General features: G+C 38.4%; 1 protein-coding gene across 2 annotated transcripts in view; it reads left to right on the top strand.

Annotated features, from left to right (window-relative positions):
• BAAT (bile acid-CoA:amino acid N-acyltransferase) overlaps positions 1-20,343 on the top strand; it is a 44,954-nt gene that overhangs the window by 6,268 nt on the left and 18,343 nt on the right. Inside the window, exon 2 of one of the 2 annotated variants that reach the window (XM_067041082.1) lies at positions 10,696-10,830. The exons of the other annotated variant lie outside the window; for it this stretch is intronic. Coding sequence (XP_066897183.1) covers positions 10,726-10,830 — 105 coding nt within the window. The 5' untranslated portion in view covers positions 10,696-10,725. The remainder of the gene's footprint in view (positions 1-10,695; positions 10,831-20,343) is intronic. 2 annotated transcript variants of the gene reach the window in all.

Raw genomic sequence — 20,343 nt, 5'->3', positions numbered from 1 at the left:
CTTGTAGACAGCATATATACGGGTCTTGTTTTTGTATCCTTTCAGCCAGTCTATGTCTTTTGGTTGGATCATTTAATACATTTACATTTAAGGTAATTATCGATATGTATGTTGCTGTTATCATTTTCTTAATTGTTTTGGGTTTCTTATTGTAGGTCTTTTCCTCCTCTTGTGTTTCCTGCCTAGAGAAGTTCCTTTAGCATTTGTTGTAAAGTTGGTTTGGTGGTGCTGAACTCTCTCAGCTTTTGCTTGTCTGTAAATGTTTTAATTTCTCTATCAAATCTGAATGAGATCCTTGCTGGGTAGAGTAATCTTGGTTGTAGGTTTTTCCCTTTCATCACTTTAAATATGTCCTGCCACTCTCTTCTGGCTTGCAGAGTTTCTGCTGAATGATCAGCTTTTAGCCTTATGGGGATTCCCTTGTGTGTTATTTTTTGTTTTTCCCTTGCTGCTTTTAATATGTTTTCTTTGTATTTAATTTTTGATAGTTTGATTAATATGTGTCTTGGTGTGTTTCTCCTTGGGTTTATCCTGTATGGGACTCGCTGTGCTTCCTGGACTTGATTAACTATTTACTTTCCCATATTAGGGAAGTTTTCAATGATAATCTCTTCAAATATTTTCTCAGTCTCTTTCTTTTTCTCTTCTTCTTCTGGGACCCCTATAATTCGAATGTTGGTAAGTTTAATGTTGTCCCAGAGGTCTCTGAGACTGTCCTCAGTTCTTTTAATTCTTTTTTCTTTCTTCTGCTCTGCAGTAGTTATTTCCACTATTTTATCTTCCAGGTCACTTATCCGTTCTTCTGCCTCAGTTATTCTTCTGCTGGTCCCTTCTAGAGTATTTTTAATTTCATTTATTGTGTTGTTCATCACTGTTTGTTTGCTCTTTAGTTCTTCTAGGTCCTTGTTGAACGTTTCTTGTATGTTCTCTATTCTATTTCCAAGATTTTGGATCATCTTTACTGTCGTTATTCTGAATTCTTTTTCAGGTAGACTGCCTATTTCCTCTTCATTTGTTAGGTTTGGTGGTTTTTTTCCTTGCTCCTTCATCTGCTGTATGTTTTTCGGTCTTTTCATTTTGCTTAACTTACTGTGTTTGGAGTCTCCTTTTCACAGGCTGCATGTTCGTAGTTCCCGTTGTTTTTGGTGTCTGTCCCCAGTGGGTAAGGTTGGTTCAGTGGGTTTGTGTAGGCCACCTAGTGGTGGGGACTAGTGGCTGTGTTCTGGTGGATGAGGCTGGATCTTGTCTTTCTGGTGGGCAGGTCCACATCTGGTGTTGTGTTTTGGGGTATCTGTGGCCTTATGATTTTAGGTAGCCTCTGTGCTAATGGATGGAATTTTGTTCCTGTCTTGCTAGTTGTTTGCCATAGGGTGTCTAGCACTTTAGCTTGCTGGTCATAGAGTGAAGCTGGGTCTTGGCATTGAGATGGAGGTCTCTGGGAGATTTTCACTGTTTGATATTATGTGGAGCTGGGAGTTCTCTTGTGGACCAGTGTCCTGAGCTTGGCTCTCCCACCTCAGAGGCACAGCCCTGATTCCTGGCTGGAGCACCAAGAGCCTTTTATCCACATGGCTCAGAATAAAAGGGAGAAAAGAAAGAAAGAGAGAAAGAGAGAGAGAGAGCAAAAGAAAGAAAAAAGAAAGAAAGAAAGAGAAAGAAAGGGAGGAAGAAGATAAAATATTTTAAAAAACGGACGGACAGAACCCTAGGACAAATGGTGAAAGGAAAGCTATACAGACAAAATCTCACACAGAAGCATGCATACACTCAGAAAAAGAGGAAAGGGGTAAAAAATAATCTATCTTGCTCCCAAAGTCCACCTCCTCAATTTGGGATGATTTGTTGTCTATTCAGGTATTCCACATATGCAGGGTACATCAAGTTGACTGTTGAGATTTAATCCGCTGCTCCTGAGGCTGCTGGGAGAAATTTCCATTTCTCTTCTTTGTTTGTACAGCTCCCAGGGTTGGGTTCAACTTTGGGTTTGGACCCTCCTCTGCATGTAGGTCTCCTGAAGGCATCTGTTCTTCGCTCAGACAGGACGGGGTTAAAGGAGCAGCTGATTGGGGGGCTCTGGCTAACTCAGGCCGGGGGAGGGAGGGGTACGGAATGCAAGGTGAGCCTTCGGTGGCAGAGGCTGGTGTGACACTGTACCAGCCTGAGGCGTACCGTGTGTTCTCCTGGGGAAGTTGTCCCTGGATCAAGGGACCCTGGCAGTGGCAGACTGCATAGGCTCCCGGGAGGGGGTGTCTGGATAGTGACCTGTGCTTGCACACAGGCTTCTCAGTGGCGGCAGTAGCCCATCTCTGGTGTCCACGCTGATAGCCGTGGCTTGCGCCCATCTCTGGAGCTCCTTAAAGCGGCCCTCTGAATCCCCTCTCCTCGTGCACCAGGAAACAAAGAGGCAAGAAAAAGTCTCTTGTCTCTTCGGCTGCTCTAGACTTTCCCAGACTCCCTCCTGGCTAGCTGTGGCATACTAACCCCTTCAGGCTGTGTTCACGCCCCAACCCTAGTCCTCTCCCTTGGATCTAAGCTCCGAAGCCCAAGCCTCAGCTCCCAGCCCCCGCCCATCCGGGCGGTGAGCAGACAAGCCTCTCGGGCTGGTGAGTGCTGGTTGGCACCGATCCTCTGTGTGGGAATCTCTCCACTTTGCCCTCCACACCCTGTTGCTGCACTCTCCTCCGTGGCTCTGAAGCTTCCCCCCTCTGCCACCCGCAGTCTCCACCTGCAAAGGGGCTTCCTAGTGTGTGGAAACCTTTCCTCCTTCACAGCTCCCTCCCACTGGTGCAGGTCCCGTCCCTATTCTTTTTTTTTTTTTCTTTTTTCTTTCTTTTTTCTTTTGCCCTACCCAGGTACGTGGGGAGTTTCTTGCCTTTTGGGAGGTCTGAGGTCTTCTGCCAGCATTCAGTGGGTGTTCTATAGGAGCTGTTCCACGTGTAGATGTATTTCTGATGTATCTATGGGGAGGAAGGTGATCTCCACGTCCTACTCTTCCGCCATCTTCTCCTGTCTCTCTGGGTTTTAAATGAAAGAGCAGGGGCTTAATGACTCTAAGGCAAGGCAGGTATCCCCATATTACAGGGTCCAGTTGCTGGCAATAATACCCTATGGGTCAATGGTGGTCCCTGTGTTATAGGATGAGTACCCCAAGGGTATTTCCTTCTTTTTCATATACAAAAAGGAAAAAGGAAATCTGATCATTGGGATGCCCCAGGGCAGGTGGGTTCTTCAAACTCTCCTTTAAGGCCTTAAAAGCTACGTCATCTGATTTTTCCCATTAAACTGGGCTGGGGTTGTTATTCTTGAATAAAACATACAGAGATTTGGCCATAAGGGAGAAATTTGGGATCTCATTTCAGCATAACCAACTAACCCAAGAAATAGTCACAGATAGTGTTTAGTTTGGGGTTTGGGGAAGCTTAGGACACTATAAAGTCTATCTGGATATAGGTGTAGTTCTTGTTCTGATATTCAGATGCCCTAAATATCAAACATGGGTTTAGACAAACTGCAGTTTTTCTTTGGTAATTTTATGTCCCTTTGAGGCTAAAAGCTTTAGCAAGTGGATGCTGTCTTCCTATGAGGAGGCTTGAGAAGGAGAGCAAAGAAGCAAATCATCCACATATTGCAACAAAATAGAACCTCTAGGGTAATTTATATCATCCAGATCAGCCTTCAGGATTTGAGAAATAAGGACTCAGTTAAACCTGAGTCATTAGTGTCCAAGTGAATTGTTTTTCTTCCCAAGTGAAGGCAAAAGTTATTGGCTGGCTTCGTCAACTGGAATACTAGAGAATGCACTGCATAAATCAATTACAGTAAAGAATTCACTTCCAGTGAGAATGGATGTTAGTAACATATGAGGGTTAGGAACAACAGGGGGTCGAGGGATAACAGTGTTGTTTATTACTTGGAGATCCTGCATGAACCTCCATCCTGGGTCCTTAGGTTTTCTCACAGGTTAAATAGAAGTATTAGAAAGACTAGTACAAGGGATAATGATGTCTTGAGACCTGTAATCTTCTATTATGGGCTTCATGCCTTGAAGGGCTTCTTTACTTATAGGGTATTGATTAATTCTGGGAAGAAGTTTTGAGGGACTTATCTGAATTGTGATGGGAGGCATGCTGTAAATTTTGCCAATATCAGGTGGAGATTTTGTCCATAGGAGGGTGGTAGCTGATTCAATAGGGACAAATAATCAGTTTTCAGAATCAGTGCTAGGACTATCGGAGCTGAAGCAATTAAAGATGTCAAAAGGTGATTTAATTTACATGATTGGTTACTTGGATAACTATTGTCAAATCTAGAATTATTTCCCACCTTTGGGATAAAGAAACTCTGCCATGGATACTTCTTTAAGAAGTCTTGACCTAATAAATGGATAAGGGCAGAGGAACTAAGGAGAAAAGGGTGTGTATCTCTCAAAGGGCCTAAGCAAAAGGGAATAAGTTCAGAGATAGGAAGCTCTTGGGGTTCATTAGAGATCCCACTGTTTGAACTGTTTTAGTACTCCAAAGCAGGGACTGCTTTATAGTAGTGGCGTTGAGTACCAAGATTGTGGTTCCATTGTCAGTTAGGACTGGAAGAGATTCATCCCCAATCTGGAGAAATGTTTCTCCAATTCTATTAAGTGGGAAGATTAGGAAGAGCCCCTGTAGTCCCCCTGAGACCCATTGTTGAGAATTCAGAGGACATTGGAAAGACTGGTTAGAGGGCAGAAGGTGTCTAAAATGCTTAAATTTGTAACGATCTTTTTTCTGACATCCTGGCTCTTTGTGACAATAACTCTTTGTGGCAAACTGGGAGGGGTTTGGTTTCATTTAGGGACCTTCATTTGCTGGAGTTGAAGATTAAGAATTTCAGTGGTTTTTCATTGAGGTGACTCATTTAGAGTGAGAGACAGCTGGTTTGCCATATTCACTAGACTCTGGAGTGGAAAACTCTAGTTTCCCATCCCATCCTGGTTCTTTTTACTAGAAGGGAATGCTCCTGGTCCAGCCCATTAATAAATATAAAGTTTAAAGCTATCTGAGTGGAATCAACCTCTAAAAGAAGATCAGAATTTTCTTTAAAAATAATCTGAAGTCGATTGTAATAGTCTTGAGCAGATTCATCAGGTTTTCATGTAAAAGTCTGAATTTTGTTCCAATCAACAGGTTTTGAAAAAGTCACCTAGCAATTGCCCAAGCTTGATCATATGTAAGTTAGCAGGTTGGTCTCCATGTTTTACTCTTAGGTGTTGATGGAAATAATCAATAAACAATCTGTAATAGGAATAGAAAAGAGTTTTATTTGCCAAACTGAGGAGTGTAGCCCAGGAGACAGCCTCTCAGATAACTCTAAGAAACTGCTCAGTTGAAGCACAGTTTTTAGCATAGTCATATACCTTATCAGAGCAAAGAACATACATCAAACACGACAGGGGTATATTCCTTCAAGTTTCCAAAGGAGACAGGTTTAGTATATAGAGAGTGAGACAACAGGACTCTGGTGTCTGGGAAGTGAACCTTATCTTTGAGGGAGTGTTAATATGGATGTCATAAGAAGGGAGTTTTTTATCCTTATCTTCAGAACAGACATTCTTTACCTTAATGGTTAAAGCAGATGTGTTGTCTGTGTTTGACAGGCTGTTTTAGTTCACACAAAGTTCAAGCTGAACAATGTATAAGCCAAGATGACTTCTCCATACCTCAATGTGTGAAAATTTTCTCCATCAGAGGGAACTTTCAGGATTTTCCCAATTAGGAGTTTTTATCTAATGCTGGGCCTGGCCTTCACTGACAAGCATATGAACTAGTAGATATATGTTAGGAAAACCAGGTTGATAAGTTTGAATGACTATATTAAATTACTTACCAAACCTGTGAGGATCTCTGGTTACTTTGGGAAAATCTTTGACTATGGCTCACAGTTCAGCTTTAGTTCAGGAAATATAAAAAATAAAGCCTTTGCATCCTCAGAAGGCTTAGTTTTAAAGGGACTGGCTCTGATAAGTTCAGAGAAAAAGGGTATGGGGAGAATTTCAGAGAAAAAGAGAATTTGGTAAGAGAATTAGTATGAATAAATTGAGGGTATAGAGGAGGTGTAGGTGGCTTTGAAGGGAAGGAAGAAGATGGTGCCCGGGACAGAGTCTGGGCATGAGGGAGTGAGGGAGGGAGACAAGACGGCATCAGGGGCAAAGGCTGAGACGAAGAAGCCAAAGAAGAGTTTGAGGCTTCAGGAGCCATTTTATCTTTTACAATCATTCATTTGCCTCAATTAATCTTAAAATCTTATTTTGCAGAGAGGCAATTTTAGACTCCTGATAATGTTAGGAAGTCACTATGGATGAAAAATTAATCAACAGTTGATCTTAAGGAGAAATAGAGAATTTTATTCAAGCCAACCTGAGGGTTTTAACCCAGGAGACAGTCTTTCAGAAAGGAAAAGGACTGTTCCTTTTGAGGACTGTTCTGCTTGTTTAGAAGTCAAAGGAACAGTTATATACATTCTCAAAACAAAGGATCATACATCAAAATGGCACACTGATGTTTTATGTAAAGTTCACCAAAGACATATAATCCAAAAACTGACACCATTTCCACTAAGATCAGAAACAAGACAAGGTTGCCCACTCTCACCACTATTATTCAACATAGTTTTGGAAGTTTTAGCCACAGCAGTCAGAGAAGAAAAAGAAATAAAAGGAATCCAAATTGGAAAAGAAGAAGTAAAGCTTCACTGTTTGCAGATGACATGACACTATTCATAGAGAATCCTAAAGATGCTACCAGAAAACTACTAGAGCTAATCAATGAATTTGGTAAAGTAGCAGGATACAAAACTAATGCACGGAAATCTCTTGCATTCCTATACACTAATGATGAAAAATCTGAAAGAGAAATTAAGGAAACACTCCTATTTACCACTGCAACAAAAACAATAAAATACCTAGGAATAAACCTACCTAAGAAGACAAAAGACCTGTATGCAGAAAACGATAAGACACTGATGAAAGAAATTAAAGATGATACAGATAGATGAAGAGATATATCATGTTGTTGGATTGGAAGAATCAACATTGTGAAAATGCCTCTACTACCCAAAGCAATCTACAGATTCAATGCAATCCCTATCAAACTACCACTGGCATTTTTCACAGAACTAGAACAAAAAATTTCACAATTTGTATGGAAACAGAAAATACCCCGAATAGCCAAAGAAATCTTGAGAAAGAAAAACGGAGCTGCGAGGAATCAGGCTCCCTGACTTCAGACTATACTACAAAGCTACAGTAATCAAGACAGTATGGTACCGGCACAGAAACAGAAATATAGATGAATGGAACAGGATAGAAAGCCCAGAGATAAACCCACGCACCTATGGTCACCTTATCTTTGATAAAGGAGGCAAGAATATACAGTGGAGAAAAGACAGTCTCTTCAAACTGGGCAGGTACATGTAAAAGTATGAAATTAGAGCACTCCCTAACACCATACACAAAAATAAACTCAAAATGGATTAAAGACCTAAATGTAAGGCCAGACACTATCAAACACTTAGAGGAAAACATAGGTAGAACAATCTATGACATAAATCACAGCAAGATCCTTTTTGACTCACCTCCTAGAGAAATGGAAATAAAAACAAAAATAAACAAATGGGACCTAATGAATCTTAAAAGCTTTTGCACAGCAAAGGAAACCATAAACAAGATGAAAAGACAACCCTCAGAATGGGAGAAAATATTTGCAAATGAAGCAAGTGACAAAGGATTAATCTCCAAAATGTATAAGCAGCTCATGCAGCTGAATATCAAGAAAACAAACAACCCAATCCAAAAAAGGGTAGAAGACCTAAATAGACATTTCTCCAAAGAAGATATACAGATTGCCAACAAACACATGAAAGAATGCTCAACATCATTAATCATTAGAGAAATGCATATCAAAACTACAATGAGATATCATCCCACATCAGTCAGAATGGCCATCATCAAAAAATCTACAAACAATAAATGCTGGAGAAGGTGTGGAGAAAAGGGAACACTCTTGCACTGTTTGGTGGGAATGTAAATTGATACAGCCACTAAGGAGAACAATATGGAAGTTCCTTAAAAAACTACAAATAGAACTACCATACGACCCAGCAATCCCACTACTGGGCATATACCCTGAGAAAACCATAATTCAAAAAGAGTCATGTACCAAAATGTTCATTACAGCTCTATTTACGATAGCCAGGACATGGAAGCAACCTAAGTGTCAATCAACAGATGAATGGATTAAGAAGATGTGGCACATATATACAATGGAATATTACTCAGCCATAAAAAGAAACAAAATTCAATTATGTGTAGTGAGGTGGATGGACCTAAGAGTCTGTCATACAGAGTGAAATAAGTCAGAAAGAGAAAAACAAGTACTGTATGCTAACACATATATATGGAATCTAAGGAAAAAATGTGGTTTTGAAGAACCTAGGGGTGGACAGAAATAAAGATGCAGACATCGAGAATGGACTTGAGGACCTGGGGAGGGGGAAGGGTAAGCTGTGACGAAGTGAGAGAGTGGCATGGACTTATATATACTACCAAATGTAAAATAGATAGCTAGTGGGAAGCAGCTGCATCACACGGGAAGACCAGCTCTGTTCTTTGTGACCACCTAAAGGGGTGGTATAGGGAGGGTGGGAGGGAGACACAAGATGGAGGAGATATGGGGATATATGTATATGTATAGCTGATTCACTTTGTTATAAAGCAGAAACTAACACACCATTGTAAAGCAATTATACTCCAATAAAGATGTTAAAAAAATTTTTAAAAAAGAATGGTATCTCTCAAGGAGTTACATTGCTGGTGTTTGAAGAAGGGAAAATGTTGATCATTATGGTCAAGCAGACATTCCTGCTTTGAGGCAGTTTGGTTAATGTATAATGCAGATGCACACTGCACCATAGGGAGGGCCCAATACAGACAGGGACTATGTTATGCTTAAATTTTCTTGTCTGGACTCAAAACATAAATTTTATTCCATCATCTCAAAATACCAGTCAAAATAGACATTCCATTCAGTTCTGAAGATTTCTGAGCTCTTGTAGTCCAATTTGGTTTTAAGAAAATTAAGTTCAGGGATTTCAAAATTACCCATAATGGCCATTGATATTGTAAATTGCCTGTGGTCAGCTCAGTCCATTTAGTTAGAAATGTGCATGAGGAAGAACCAAGGTTTTTAAATATAAAATTATCTAGAGTCTCAGTGTGGGGGAGGGGGGTGCCCTCAAAATATTTATATAACTGGGATCCCTTTTCTCAGAGATTTTTCTCTAGAGTAAATGAATAATTTTCCAACAGCTTAAACAGTTTATAGCTCAATGTAAACAGCTTGCATTCACAGTGTCTGCAGGCCTAATACCAGCCAGTTCTAAGGGAATAGCTTGGTCCTGGAGGAGCCAGGCCAAAGGCTTCTCGGCTAGTTCCCATGGAACAGCTCCTATTCCAAAGGAAGGGCTGATGGCTGAACTGAGTTTCAGTGAAACAGCCCCTGTACCTGAAGGAACTCAGCTAACAGCTTCTCAGCCAATTTCAGTTGAAACTGTCTGATCCCAGAATCAGATTGAAGTGCCAAAAGAGTACTTGCATACAGAGCAAGGCTTTAACCAGAAAGAATGAAACTTTAAAATAGATCCCGCACACAGCCTGAAGAGCTTCAAATGCAAAGAGGTGTCAACTGAAAAAAAAAAAAAAATGAAAAGAAGAAAAAAGAAAAGCACAATCTCAAATTTGAGAATTATGTTTTTGTGGCAGACAAACTGAGGACTTAAACCCAGGAGCAGTCTCTCAGATAGCTCTGAGGGACTGCTCTGAAAGAGGTAAGGGAGAAGCCAGGATATGTAGGAGTTTTGCAACAATAACCTGGTACATCAAAAGATTACTATTAATTAAAGAAAACCAGACATCTCAAGTTAATGAATTTAGTGCTTTTCTTTGTACAGGAAGATGCAAGAGTCTGGGCTCACTGAAATCATTCCTTTGATATGCACCTCAGCTATCTAAAGCCAGCATCCTCTTTGTTTCCATCCCAAGTTCCCTCAGGGCTCTCCGTGGGGGGTTGGGGGTTGGCAGGTGCTGCTGTAAATGACTGATGGCTTGATGGCCACAACATCTTTTGTTTACTGATATGGCAGACAGCATTCTTATTCCACCGACCACAAGGGCTCGAATCCAGGAGAAAGATGTACCCTCAAACTCCAGGGTCAGTGAGAGAGGCAGTGAGCAATAAAGGGCTCAACCATGGATACTGCAACTCTTGGCTCGACAGCCCTAGAACCTTTGGGGGGGGTCTCCTCTGGTCCTTGTACGAGCCACCAAATGTTGCCCTAAAACAAATAGAATGCCAGATATTTCTCCAGCAAAGATGGAGTTATTCAGGATCAGCTGAGATTGCAGTTTGGGGTCTGGAACCATGGTGAAGCATGTGCAAGTCCCTGCACAGCAAGGGAAGGAGAAGGATTTCCTGGAGGGGAAAAGGAAGATGGGAGGGCTTAGAGTAAACAAAGAGGCCAAGGCTTTTCACTGGCTGAGTGCTTTCCTGGAAAGAAGAGCAGTCTTTCTACCTTTTGGGCTCTGCTGTTGTTGCAGGGTGTGAGAGCTCCCCCTTCTGGTCTCCGGGTTGTATTTAATTGGGGTTTTTATTTTTTAATTTTTTACAGGTCCTTAGCCTGGGTATTGGGGTAGTCTCCATGTCCAAAACAGCAGAGACTGGATTCTCCATGGCTATTCACCTAAAGCAAGTCACAGCTGCCATGCTTATTAACGGCTCCAACTTTATTCTTGACATTCCACAGGTATATCATGGTCAGATAAATCGGCTCTGGCCATTCTCTCCTCATTCACTGTCCATCAGTACCTTAGGATTAGTAGAATTACAGCACATTTTTGAGGATACTAGAGCTGAAGCCAGTGAGACTTTTTTTCTCCCCATTGAAAAGGCCCAGGGACATTTCCTCTTCATTGTGGGAGAAAAAGATATGAATGTCAACAGCAAAGTATACGCAGAGCAAGCCACAGAACAGTTGAGGAGACATGGGAAGAACGACTGGACCTTGCTGTCTTACCCAGGAGTAGGCCACCTGATAGAGCCCCCCTACTCCCCACTGTGCTGTGCCTCGAGGATCTCCAATCTCCACCTCTTCATGCACTGGGGAGGAGAGGTGATCCCACATGTAGCTGCACAAGAACGTTCTTGGAAGGAGATCCAGAAGTTTCTCAGGAAACACCTTATTCCAGCTGTGACCGGTTATCTCTAAGAAGAGCAAATATTTCTGGAAATACAGAAGCAATGGGATGCTTTACCAGCCTCCACTTGATTTTCATGGAACAATGCTTTTGACTTCTTGTAAGAAGGAAGTTATGGCAAGAGAAGGCAGGAGGACTGCGAATGGTATGCTTTGATTTTGGAAAGGGAAAAATAGCTTCCACTTAATCTAATATCATAAACTGAGGCGTTTATATTTTTAGAAATATAAACTTAGAGCTCTGCCTGTTCTAAAATATTTCAGTTTACAATTACAGCAATTCTTAGGGAAAATAATTACCAAAAATGAACCACAGAATCCCCTGGCTTGTACAACAATCATAAATAGAATCAGGTGCTGATGAGTTGATTTCTTCTTTATTTTTAAATTTATTTATTTTATTTTATTTATTTTTGGCTGCATTGGGTCTTCGTTGCTATGCGTGGGTTTTCTGTAGTTGCGGCAAGCAGGGGCTACTCTTTGTGGTGGTGCGCGGGGCGCTCATTGCGGTGGCTTCTCTCGCTGCCAGGCACAGGCTCTAAGTATGTGGGCTTCAGTAGTTGTGGCTTGTGACCTCTATAGTGCAGGCTCAGTAGTTCTGGCACACAGGCTTAGTTGCTCTGCGGCATGTGGGATCTTCCAGGACTAATGCTCGAACATGTGTCCCCTGTCGGCAGGTGGATTCTTTTTTTTTTTTTTTTTATGGTTTTCTACTCTTTTTGTGTGTGTGTGTTCACGTTTTTTTAAACATCTTTATTGGAGTATAATTGCTTTACAATAGTGTGTTAGTTTCTGCTGTATAACAAAGTGAATCAGCTATACATATACATATATCCCCATATCTCCTCCCTTTTGCGTCTCCCTCCCACCCTCCCTATCCCACCCCTCTAGGTGGTCACAAAGCACGGAGATGGTCTCTCCATGTGATGCAGCTGCTTCCCACTAGCTATCTATATTACATTTGGTAGTGTATGTATGTCCATGCCACTCTCTCACTTCGTACCAGCTTAGCCTTCCCCCTCCCCATGTCCTCAAGTCCATTCTCTATGTCTGCGTCTTTATTTCTGTCCTGCCCCTAGGTTCTTCAGAACCTTTTGTGTTTTTTTTTAGATTCCATATATATGTGTTAGCATGCAGTATTTGTTTTTCTCTTTCTGACCTACTTCAGTCTGTATGACAGTCTCTAGGTCCATCCACCTCACTACAAATAACTCAATTTCGTTTCTTTTCATGGCTGAGTAATATTCCATTGTATATATGTGCCACATCTTCTTTATGCATTCATCTGTCAATGGACACTTAGGTTGCGTCCATGTCTTGGCTATTGTAAATAGAGCTGTAATGAACATTTTGGTACATGACTCTTTGAATTACAGTTTTCTCAGGGTATATGCCCAGTAGTGGGATTGCTGGGTCATGGTAGTTCTATTTTTAGTTTTTTAAGGAACCCCCATACTGTTCTCCATAGTGGCTGTGTAAATTTACATTCCCACCAAACAGTGCAAGAGTGTTCCCTTTTCTCCACACCCTCTCCAGCATTTATTGTTTGTAGATTTTTTGATGATGGCCGTTCTGACTGGTGTGAGGTGATACCTTATTGTGGTTTTGATTTGCATTTCTCTAATGATTAATGATGTTGAGCATTCTTTCATGTGTTTGTTGGCAATCTGTATATCTTCTTTGGAGAAACGTCTATTTAGATCTTCTACCCATTTTTGGATTGGACTGTTTGTTTTTTTGATATTGAGCTGCATGACCTGCTTGTAAATTTTGGAGATTAATCCTTTGTCAATTGCTTTGCTTGCAAGTATTTTCTCCCATTCTGAGGGTTGTCTTTTCATCTTGTTTATGGTTTCCTTTGCTGTGCAAAAGCTTTTAAGATTCATTAGGTCCCATTTGTTTATTTTTGTTTTTATTTCCATTTCTCTAGGAGGTGGGTCAAAAAGGATCTTGCTGTGATTTATGTCATAGATTGTTCTACCTATGTTTTCCTCTAAGTGTTTGATAGTGTCTGGCCTTACATTTAGGTCTTTAATCCATTTTGAGTTTATTTTTGTGTATGGTGTTAGGGAGTGTTCTAATTTCATTCTTTTCCATGTAGCTGTTCAGTTTTCCCAGCACCACGTACTGAAGAGCTTGTCTTTTCTCCATTGTATATTCTTGCCTCTGGCAGGCAGCTTCTTATCCACTGCACCACCAGGGAAGCCCTGAGTTGATTTCTTAAAACTCAAATTAAATATGCTTTTTAACACAACATTGTAAATCAACTATATTTGAATAAAATAAATTTTTAAAAATATTCTTAGATTTCTCATATTTGAAAATACACTCATGATTCATGGTTACTTCATTGATTTTAGAAAACTAGACCTGGGTAAAAAAATATATTAGTTTAAAACAATATGATAGCAGGTATGGAGGTAACATTATTGAATCTGCCTACAATCAATAATTCAACAAAAGTTAGCAAAAGAAAATATTTTTGTGTGTGTCTAAACATATACAGCATTTTGAGAGAGGAGCAATCTGAGATTCACAGAATTTCAATTTAGGATAGTAGTTACGATGGTGTGGCTTGTGTGCCTCTAGATTGGGGGCCAGCAGACTCTTTCCAGTAAAGTACTAGATAGTAAATATTTTTGGCTTTGTAGACCATAAGGTCTCTGTCATTATTATTCAGTTCTGCCATCATAGCACAAAAGCAGCCTTAGATAGGATGTAATGAATGATTTTGTCTGTGTTCCAGTTAAATTTTATTTATGAACACCAATGTTCATAAATAATTTTCTATTTTTTTCCAAGTGTTTACAAATGTAAAAACCATTCTTAGTCCTGGGCAGCAGAAAAAAGTGTTGTAGGCTGGATTTGGTTTGCAGGGCATAGTCTGATGACCATGGGTATGGAGCAATACAAATTACTTTGTCCAAGGTCAAATTTGAGGTATGTTCTCTAAAAGGCAAGTCACAGGCCAAATATTCCTGAGCTACTGAATTGCAGTGGATCAAAGTAGAGGAGATTGATGGATAATCAAGGTGAAAAAGTAGAAAAGTATTTTGAATCATTTTGTAGGTATGATGGGGAGCCAATAAATAGAGTAATAGAAGCAACATGAGGATACTTCAGTTTTATCTGCCTAAACTCTTTATATTTTGTCTGCTTTCTGATACCCTCTCTGTTTAGAGTAAAATTATTCCATTCAATATGTGTGGGGCTGTTAGCCTCCCTCTTCTCTCAGTCGTAGAAGTTTTCACATTTCCCAGACCTGGCCAATCAGAATACCTCACTCCTTTAATTATAATAATCATGTAATTGCAATGGCTAATACCCCCTATGAGTTTTACTATGTATTAGTTATATATGTTACATGCTATATATATTAGTTATATATGCAATATGCTATATAATAATTGTTGTAATGGGTATAATCAGTATAATTTTTCTTGTTTCCTGTTTTGGACTTTAGGAGGAATGTTGGTGTTTGGCCTGCTGTATATCCTTGATTTATATTTTATGGATTTTTCTTTTAAACCAGGAAGGTTTGGGATTTTTAAAAGTGTTTTTTCAGCATTGCTAGAAAAGATTATATGATTTTCTCTGTAGATCTATTAATATGATGAATTATTTTTCTAGTATTGAATCATCTTTACATTTGTAGACTAAAACTCAGTTGATCATGAAGTATTGTTAATTAACAATAAATAAGATCAAACTTTTTTTTGTGGAGTGTTTTTGGTCAGGTATTATATCAATGTTGTACTTGTTTCATAAAAAGAATTAAAAAGTTTTCCTTTTTTCCTATAGTAGTTTAATTAGGACAGAAATTATCTCTTTTTTAAAAGCTAGTTGCTCTATCCTGGGTATTACATTGTTCCTGGCAATTCTTTTTAAAAGACAACCTCAGAATGGGAGAAAATATTTGCAAGTGAAGCAACTGACAAAGGATTAATATCCAAAATTTATAAGCAACTCAGGCAGCTCAATAACAAAAAAAAAACAGTCCAATCCAAAAATGGGTAGAAGATCTAAATAGACATTTCTCCAAAGAAGATATACAGATTGGCAACAAACACATGAAAGAATGCTCAACATCATTAATCATTAGAGAAATGCAAATCAAAACTACAATGAGATATCATCTCACACCGGTCAGATTGGCCATCATCAAAAACTCTAGAAACAATAAATGCTGGAGAGAGGGTGGAGAAAAGGGAACACTCTTGCACTGCTGGTGGGAATGTAAATTGATACAGCCGCTATGGAGAACAGTATGGAGGTTCCTTAAAAAACTACAAATAGAACTACCATATGACCCTGCAATCCCACTACTAGGCATATACCCTGAGAAAACCATAATTCAAAAAGAGTCATGTACCAAAATGTTTATTGCAGCTCTAGCCAGGACATGGAACCAACCTAAGTGTCCATCAACAGATGAATGGATAAAGAAGATGTGGCACATATATACAATGGAATATTACTCAGCCATAAAAAGAAATGAAACTGAGTTATTTGTAATGAGGTGGCTAGACCTGGAGTCTGTCATGCAGAGTGAAGTAAGTCAGAAGGAGAAAAACAAATACCGTATGCTAACACATATATATGGAATCTAAGGAAAAAAATGTCACGAAGAGATTAGTGGTAGGACGGGAATAAAACACAGACCTACTAGAGCATGGACTTGAGGATATGGGGAGGGGGAAGGGTAAGCTGTGATGAGGTGAGAGAGTGGCGGGGACATATACACACTAACAAATGTAAGTTAGATAGCTGGTGGGAAGCTGCCGCGTAGCACAGGGAGTTCACCTCTGTGCTTTGTGACCACCTAGAGGGGTGGGATAGGGAGGGTGGGAGGGAGGGTGACGCAAGAGGGAAGAGATATGGGAACATATGTATATGTATAACTGATTCACTTTGTTGTAAAGGAGAAACTAACACACTATTGTAAAACAGTTATACTCAAATAAAGATATTAAAAAAAAAGACAACCTGGATTTTTATTGATATTTAGTATATTATATCTTTCTATATTATAGTGGATATTTTCAATCCAAATAAATTATATATATATATATATATATACACTTTTTTGCATTTTATATATCAGAAAAATCAGAAACATTTAAGATTTAAATTAAACTATAAGATAAAGTCTAAAAAATATAACAAAGTAAAAGAAAAAATCCTAGTTCTGGCATTTTAATGTTGCTAGAGTTAAAACAAATGAATTCCACATTAATTTTATTTAATTTTTGAAATTATACAAACAAAACTTTATAGAACATTAGAACATCCTGGCTTTTTTTTTTTATTGTGGCAAATAGACAAAACATAAAATTATCATTTTAACCATTTTTAGGTGAATATACGCTGAATTATACAGTGGTTTTAAGTACATTCATATTGTTGTGCTACCATCACCATTATCCATCTCCAGAAGTTTTTCCTAATTGAAACTCAAAGCCCATTAAACAATAAGTCCCCATTTCCCACTTCCCCAATCTCTGGTAACCATCTTTCTATTTTTTGTTTCTATGAATTTAACAACTCTTTATACATCATATAAGTGGAAAAACACAATATGTGTCCTATTGTGCCCAGCTTGTTTTACCTTCCAGATTCATTCATACTGTAGCCATGTGTCAGAATTTTCTTCCTTTTTAAGACTGAATAATATTCCACTGTATGTATATATACCAAAATTTTGTTTATACATTCATCCATCAGTGGACATTTGGGTTCATGTCACATTTTGGCTATTGTGAATAATGCTGCTATGAATGTTGAAACGAGTCCCTCGTTTCAATTCATTTGGGTATATAAGTGGAACTTCTAGATCATATTGTAATCCTATGTTTAATTTTTTGAGGAACCATCATACTGTTTCCCACTGTGACTACATCATTTTATGCTCCCACTATCAACACACAATTGTTTCAACATCTCCACATCCTCACCCACACTTGTTATTTTCTGTTGTTTTGATAGTACCCACTCACCTTGAGTGAGGTGGCTTTATTCAGCTGAGGTAATCCCTGGAGAAGGCTGACAGCTGATTTTTCTCCCAGCAGTACTTCCAGCGGCTGGATTGTAAATCCTTTATTCCCATAGGAGGATCACAGCATCACTGTGTCCACCGCATTGGCGTTCTGAGTTGTTACTTATGGGTTCCCCCTTTCTATTTCTGAAATTTCCCTCTCTGCCTCACCTGGAGATTGACCTTCTCAAAGCCATCCCTCTTCTAGTGGGGCTGTCTCTTTCTGAGAGTAAATATTCATAATTTGTTAGATTTATATGTCTTTTAGGTCACTGAAAGTGTGTTTGTTTGTTTTTGTTTCCCATTTGTAAGTTACAGATTTTCAGGAGAAGGGAAGATTTAGAACTAAGCAGCCACCATATTCTTATTGAAACTGAAAGTTAGGAAAATTCTTATAATTATCTTCGGGGTTTTTTTCAAGTCTTTGAGATTATTTGGATGTAGCTGGAAGGAGAAAGAGAAATCTAGGGTGATTCCCAGGTTTTGACTCAGGAAACTTGCCGGATGGACAACATTCATTGAGATAAAAAGTGTATATAAAAGAGAATGTCTCAGAAGGTGATAAATTTGGTTTTGGATATGTTAAATTGGAGGTACTTGTCTTATGTTCAGGGGGAGATAGAATCTGGTCACAGGAGATATGCCTGAGTTGGAGATGTCAATCTGAAGTGCTCAGGAGTTAAATAGGAAATCACCCAGGGAGAACATGCAGTATGAGGAGGGATGAGTGTCAAGGAGAGATTGCTGAGAAAACAATAAAATTTAATGGGCAGGATAAGAAACAGGAACCTACAGAGAGGGCTAAGGAGGGCTAGTTGGAGAGGGTGAAGTCATGCCAGATATGAGTCATTTCACAGAAACTAAAGAAAGAAAGTTATAAGAAGTTGGATATGATTACTGTACAGTGTAGGAAACCAAATTCAAGAGGAAGTCTTCAAGAGGAAGACTGAAAAGCTTTCATGAGATTTGAAAATTAAAAAATTCTTGGTGAGATATTTTATTGGGATAGGACAGAAAATAGAGTGCAGCTGACTGAGTGAATGAGAAAACAGGAGGTAGAGATTATGTGTTGCAAAACTCCCAGGCAAAACAAACTGGCTCATGATTTGTGTTTTGTTTATAGTACATGTTTTGTTTTTGTTATTAACTTAAAATTAATATTGTTGGCCCTGGAGGTATCTTGGAATGGTAACTGAATCACAAATTAATAAAGAAGAGATGGTGTGTTAATCTGTATAAGCTTGAGCTGAAGGCATCTGAAATTTAAAAAGCCTTTCTCACTATTGCAGAGATTGGCACTAGCCTTGAGATACTGTTCAGAAGAAACCCAGATTCCCCAAAGTACACATTTATTACCTCAAAGTCCTATACCCTAGTTCTTGATATTTGACCCAAGTCTAAACATCAAGCTCTGTCATTAAAAAATTAGCTAAATTGTATTTGTCATTTAGATTTCAATTTACATGTATATAAATAACATTATATGAAAAACATTGATCCAAATTTTTTCTAATACTTTGGGAAATAACATACTTGTATGTTAGTGATCCTTGCCATATTGTCCACTCTATATTTACTAGAGGCTTACGTTTTGCTTCTGGAATCAAGAGTCAAAGTTATAATGCCAAGAAAAAAAAACATAACTCCTCTTAGCTTTCAGCAATGGTGGGGTTGTGTGTACATAAAATCATATTGAGCAGATGCTCACTAAACATTTTTCCTTAAACCCCACAATGCAATATTTTAATTTTTGCTTTAAGTAATCTGATGCATTTTAAAGAAAACTAAAGAGAAAAATGTTCTCTTATATTTACCCATATTTTTATTTTTCTAGTGTTCTTTATTACTGTCTGAATATCTGACTTTCTGTTTGCTAAGATTTTTCTTCTGCATGAAGAACTTCATTTAACAATTCTGCTGGCAATAAATTCTCAGTTACTTTCATCTGAAAGTGTCTTCATTCTTGAGTGGTATTTTCACTAGATAAAGAATTCTGGGTTGACATTACTTTTAAAGATGTAATTCTACTGTCTTTGTCACCTTACTTCTGTTTCTGATTAGAAATTAGCCATCAGAATGTTATTCCTCCACATGTAATGTGTCATTTTTCTCTGACTGCTTTCAAAGTTTTCTGTTTATCTATGTTTTGATAGTTAGAATATGATCTTCCTAGGTGTGATTTTCTCTGAACCTGTCTTGCTTGGGGTTCACTTTTTGAGATCTATGAATTAGATCTTTACCCCAATATTGGGGAATTTCAAATATTATTTTTTCAAATAATTTCTCTGCTTTATTCTCTTTTCTTCTTCTAGGAATGTGAACACTTGCACTTTAAACTTTTCTCTGGATATTTCTCAGAAATCCCTAAGACTTTTTTTTACCCGTTTTCTTTTCAATTTTTTTTCTGTCCTTCAGGTTGGATAATTTCTATTGGTGAGTTCTCAAGTTTTTGACCCTTTTTTTCTAATTCCAGTCTTCTATTAAACCCATCTTATGTTTTTCCCCCAAATATTTAACTTTTTTTTTAGTTCTACTATTTCCATTTTTTAGTATAGTTTATTTTATTTTATTCTTTTAAATTAAAAAAATTTGATTTAAATATAGTTCATTTACAATGTTGTGTTAGTTTCAGGTGTGCAAAGTGATTCTGTGATACATACATATATATATTCTTTTTTTATATTTTCTTCCATTATAGGTTATTACAAGATAATGAGTACAGTTCCCTGTGCAATTCCTTGTTCATTTTCTATTTTATATATAGTAGTGTGTATATTTTAATCCCAAACTCCTAATTTATCCCTGTCCCCCTCCTCTTTGGTAACCATAGGTTTGTTTTCTATGTGAGTCTGTTTCTGTTTTGCAAATAAGTTCATTTGTATCATTTTTTAAGATTCTATATATGTCATATCATATAATATTTGTCTTTGTCTTCCTTCACTTAGTGTAATAATCTCTAAGTCCATGCATGTTGCTGCAAATGGCATTATTTCATTCTTTTTATGGCTGAGTAATATTCCATTGTGTGT

This window comes from Kogia breviceps, chromosome 8 (genome assembly GCF_026419965.1).
Source record: "Kogia breviceps isolate mKogBre1 chromosome 8, mKogBre1 haplotype 1, whole genome shotgun sequence".
Taxonomy (NCBI): Eukaryota; Metazoa; Chordata; class Mammalia; order Artiodactyla; family Physeteridae; genus Kogia; species Kogia breviceps.
The sequence above is the reverse complement of the archived record's forward strand: the minus strand, read 5'-3'. Positions and strand labels throughout refer to the sequence as shown.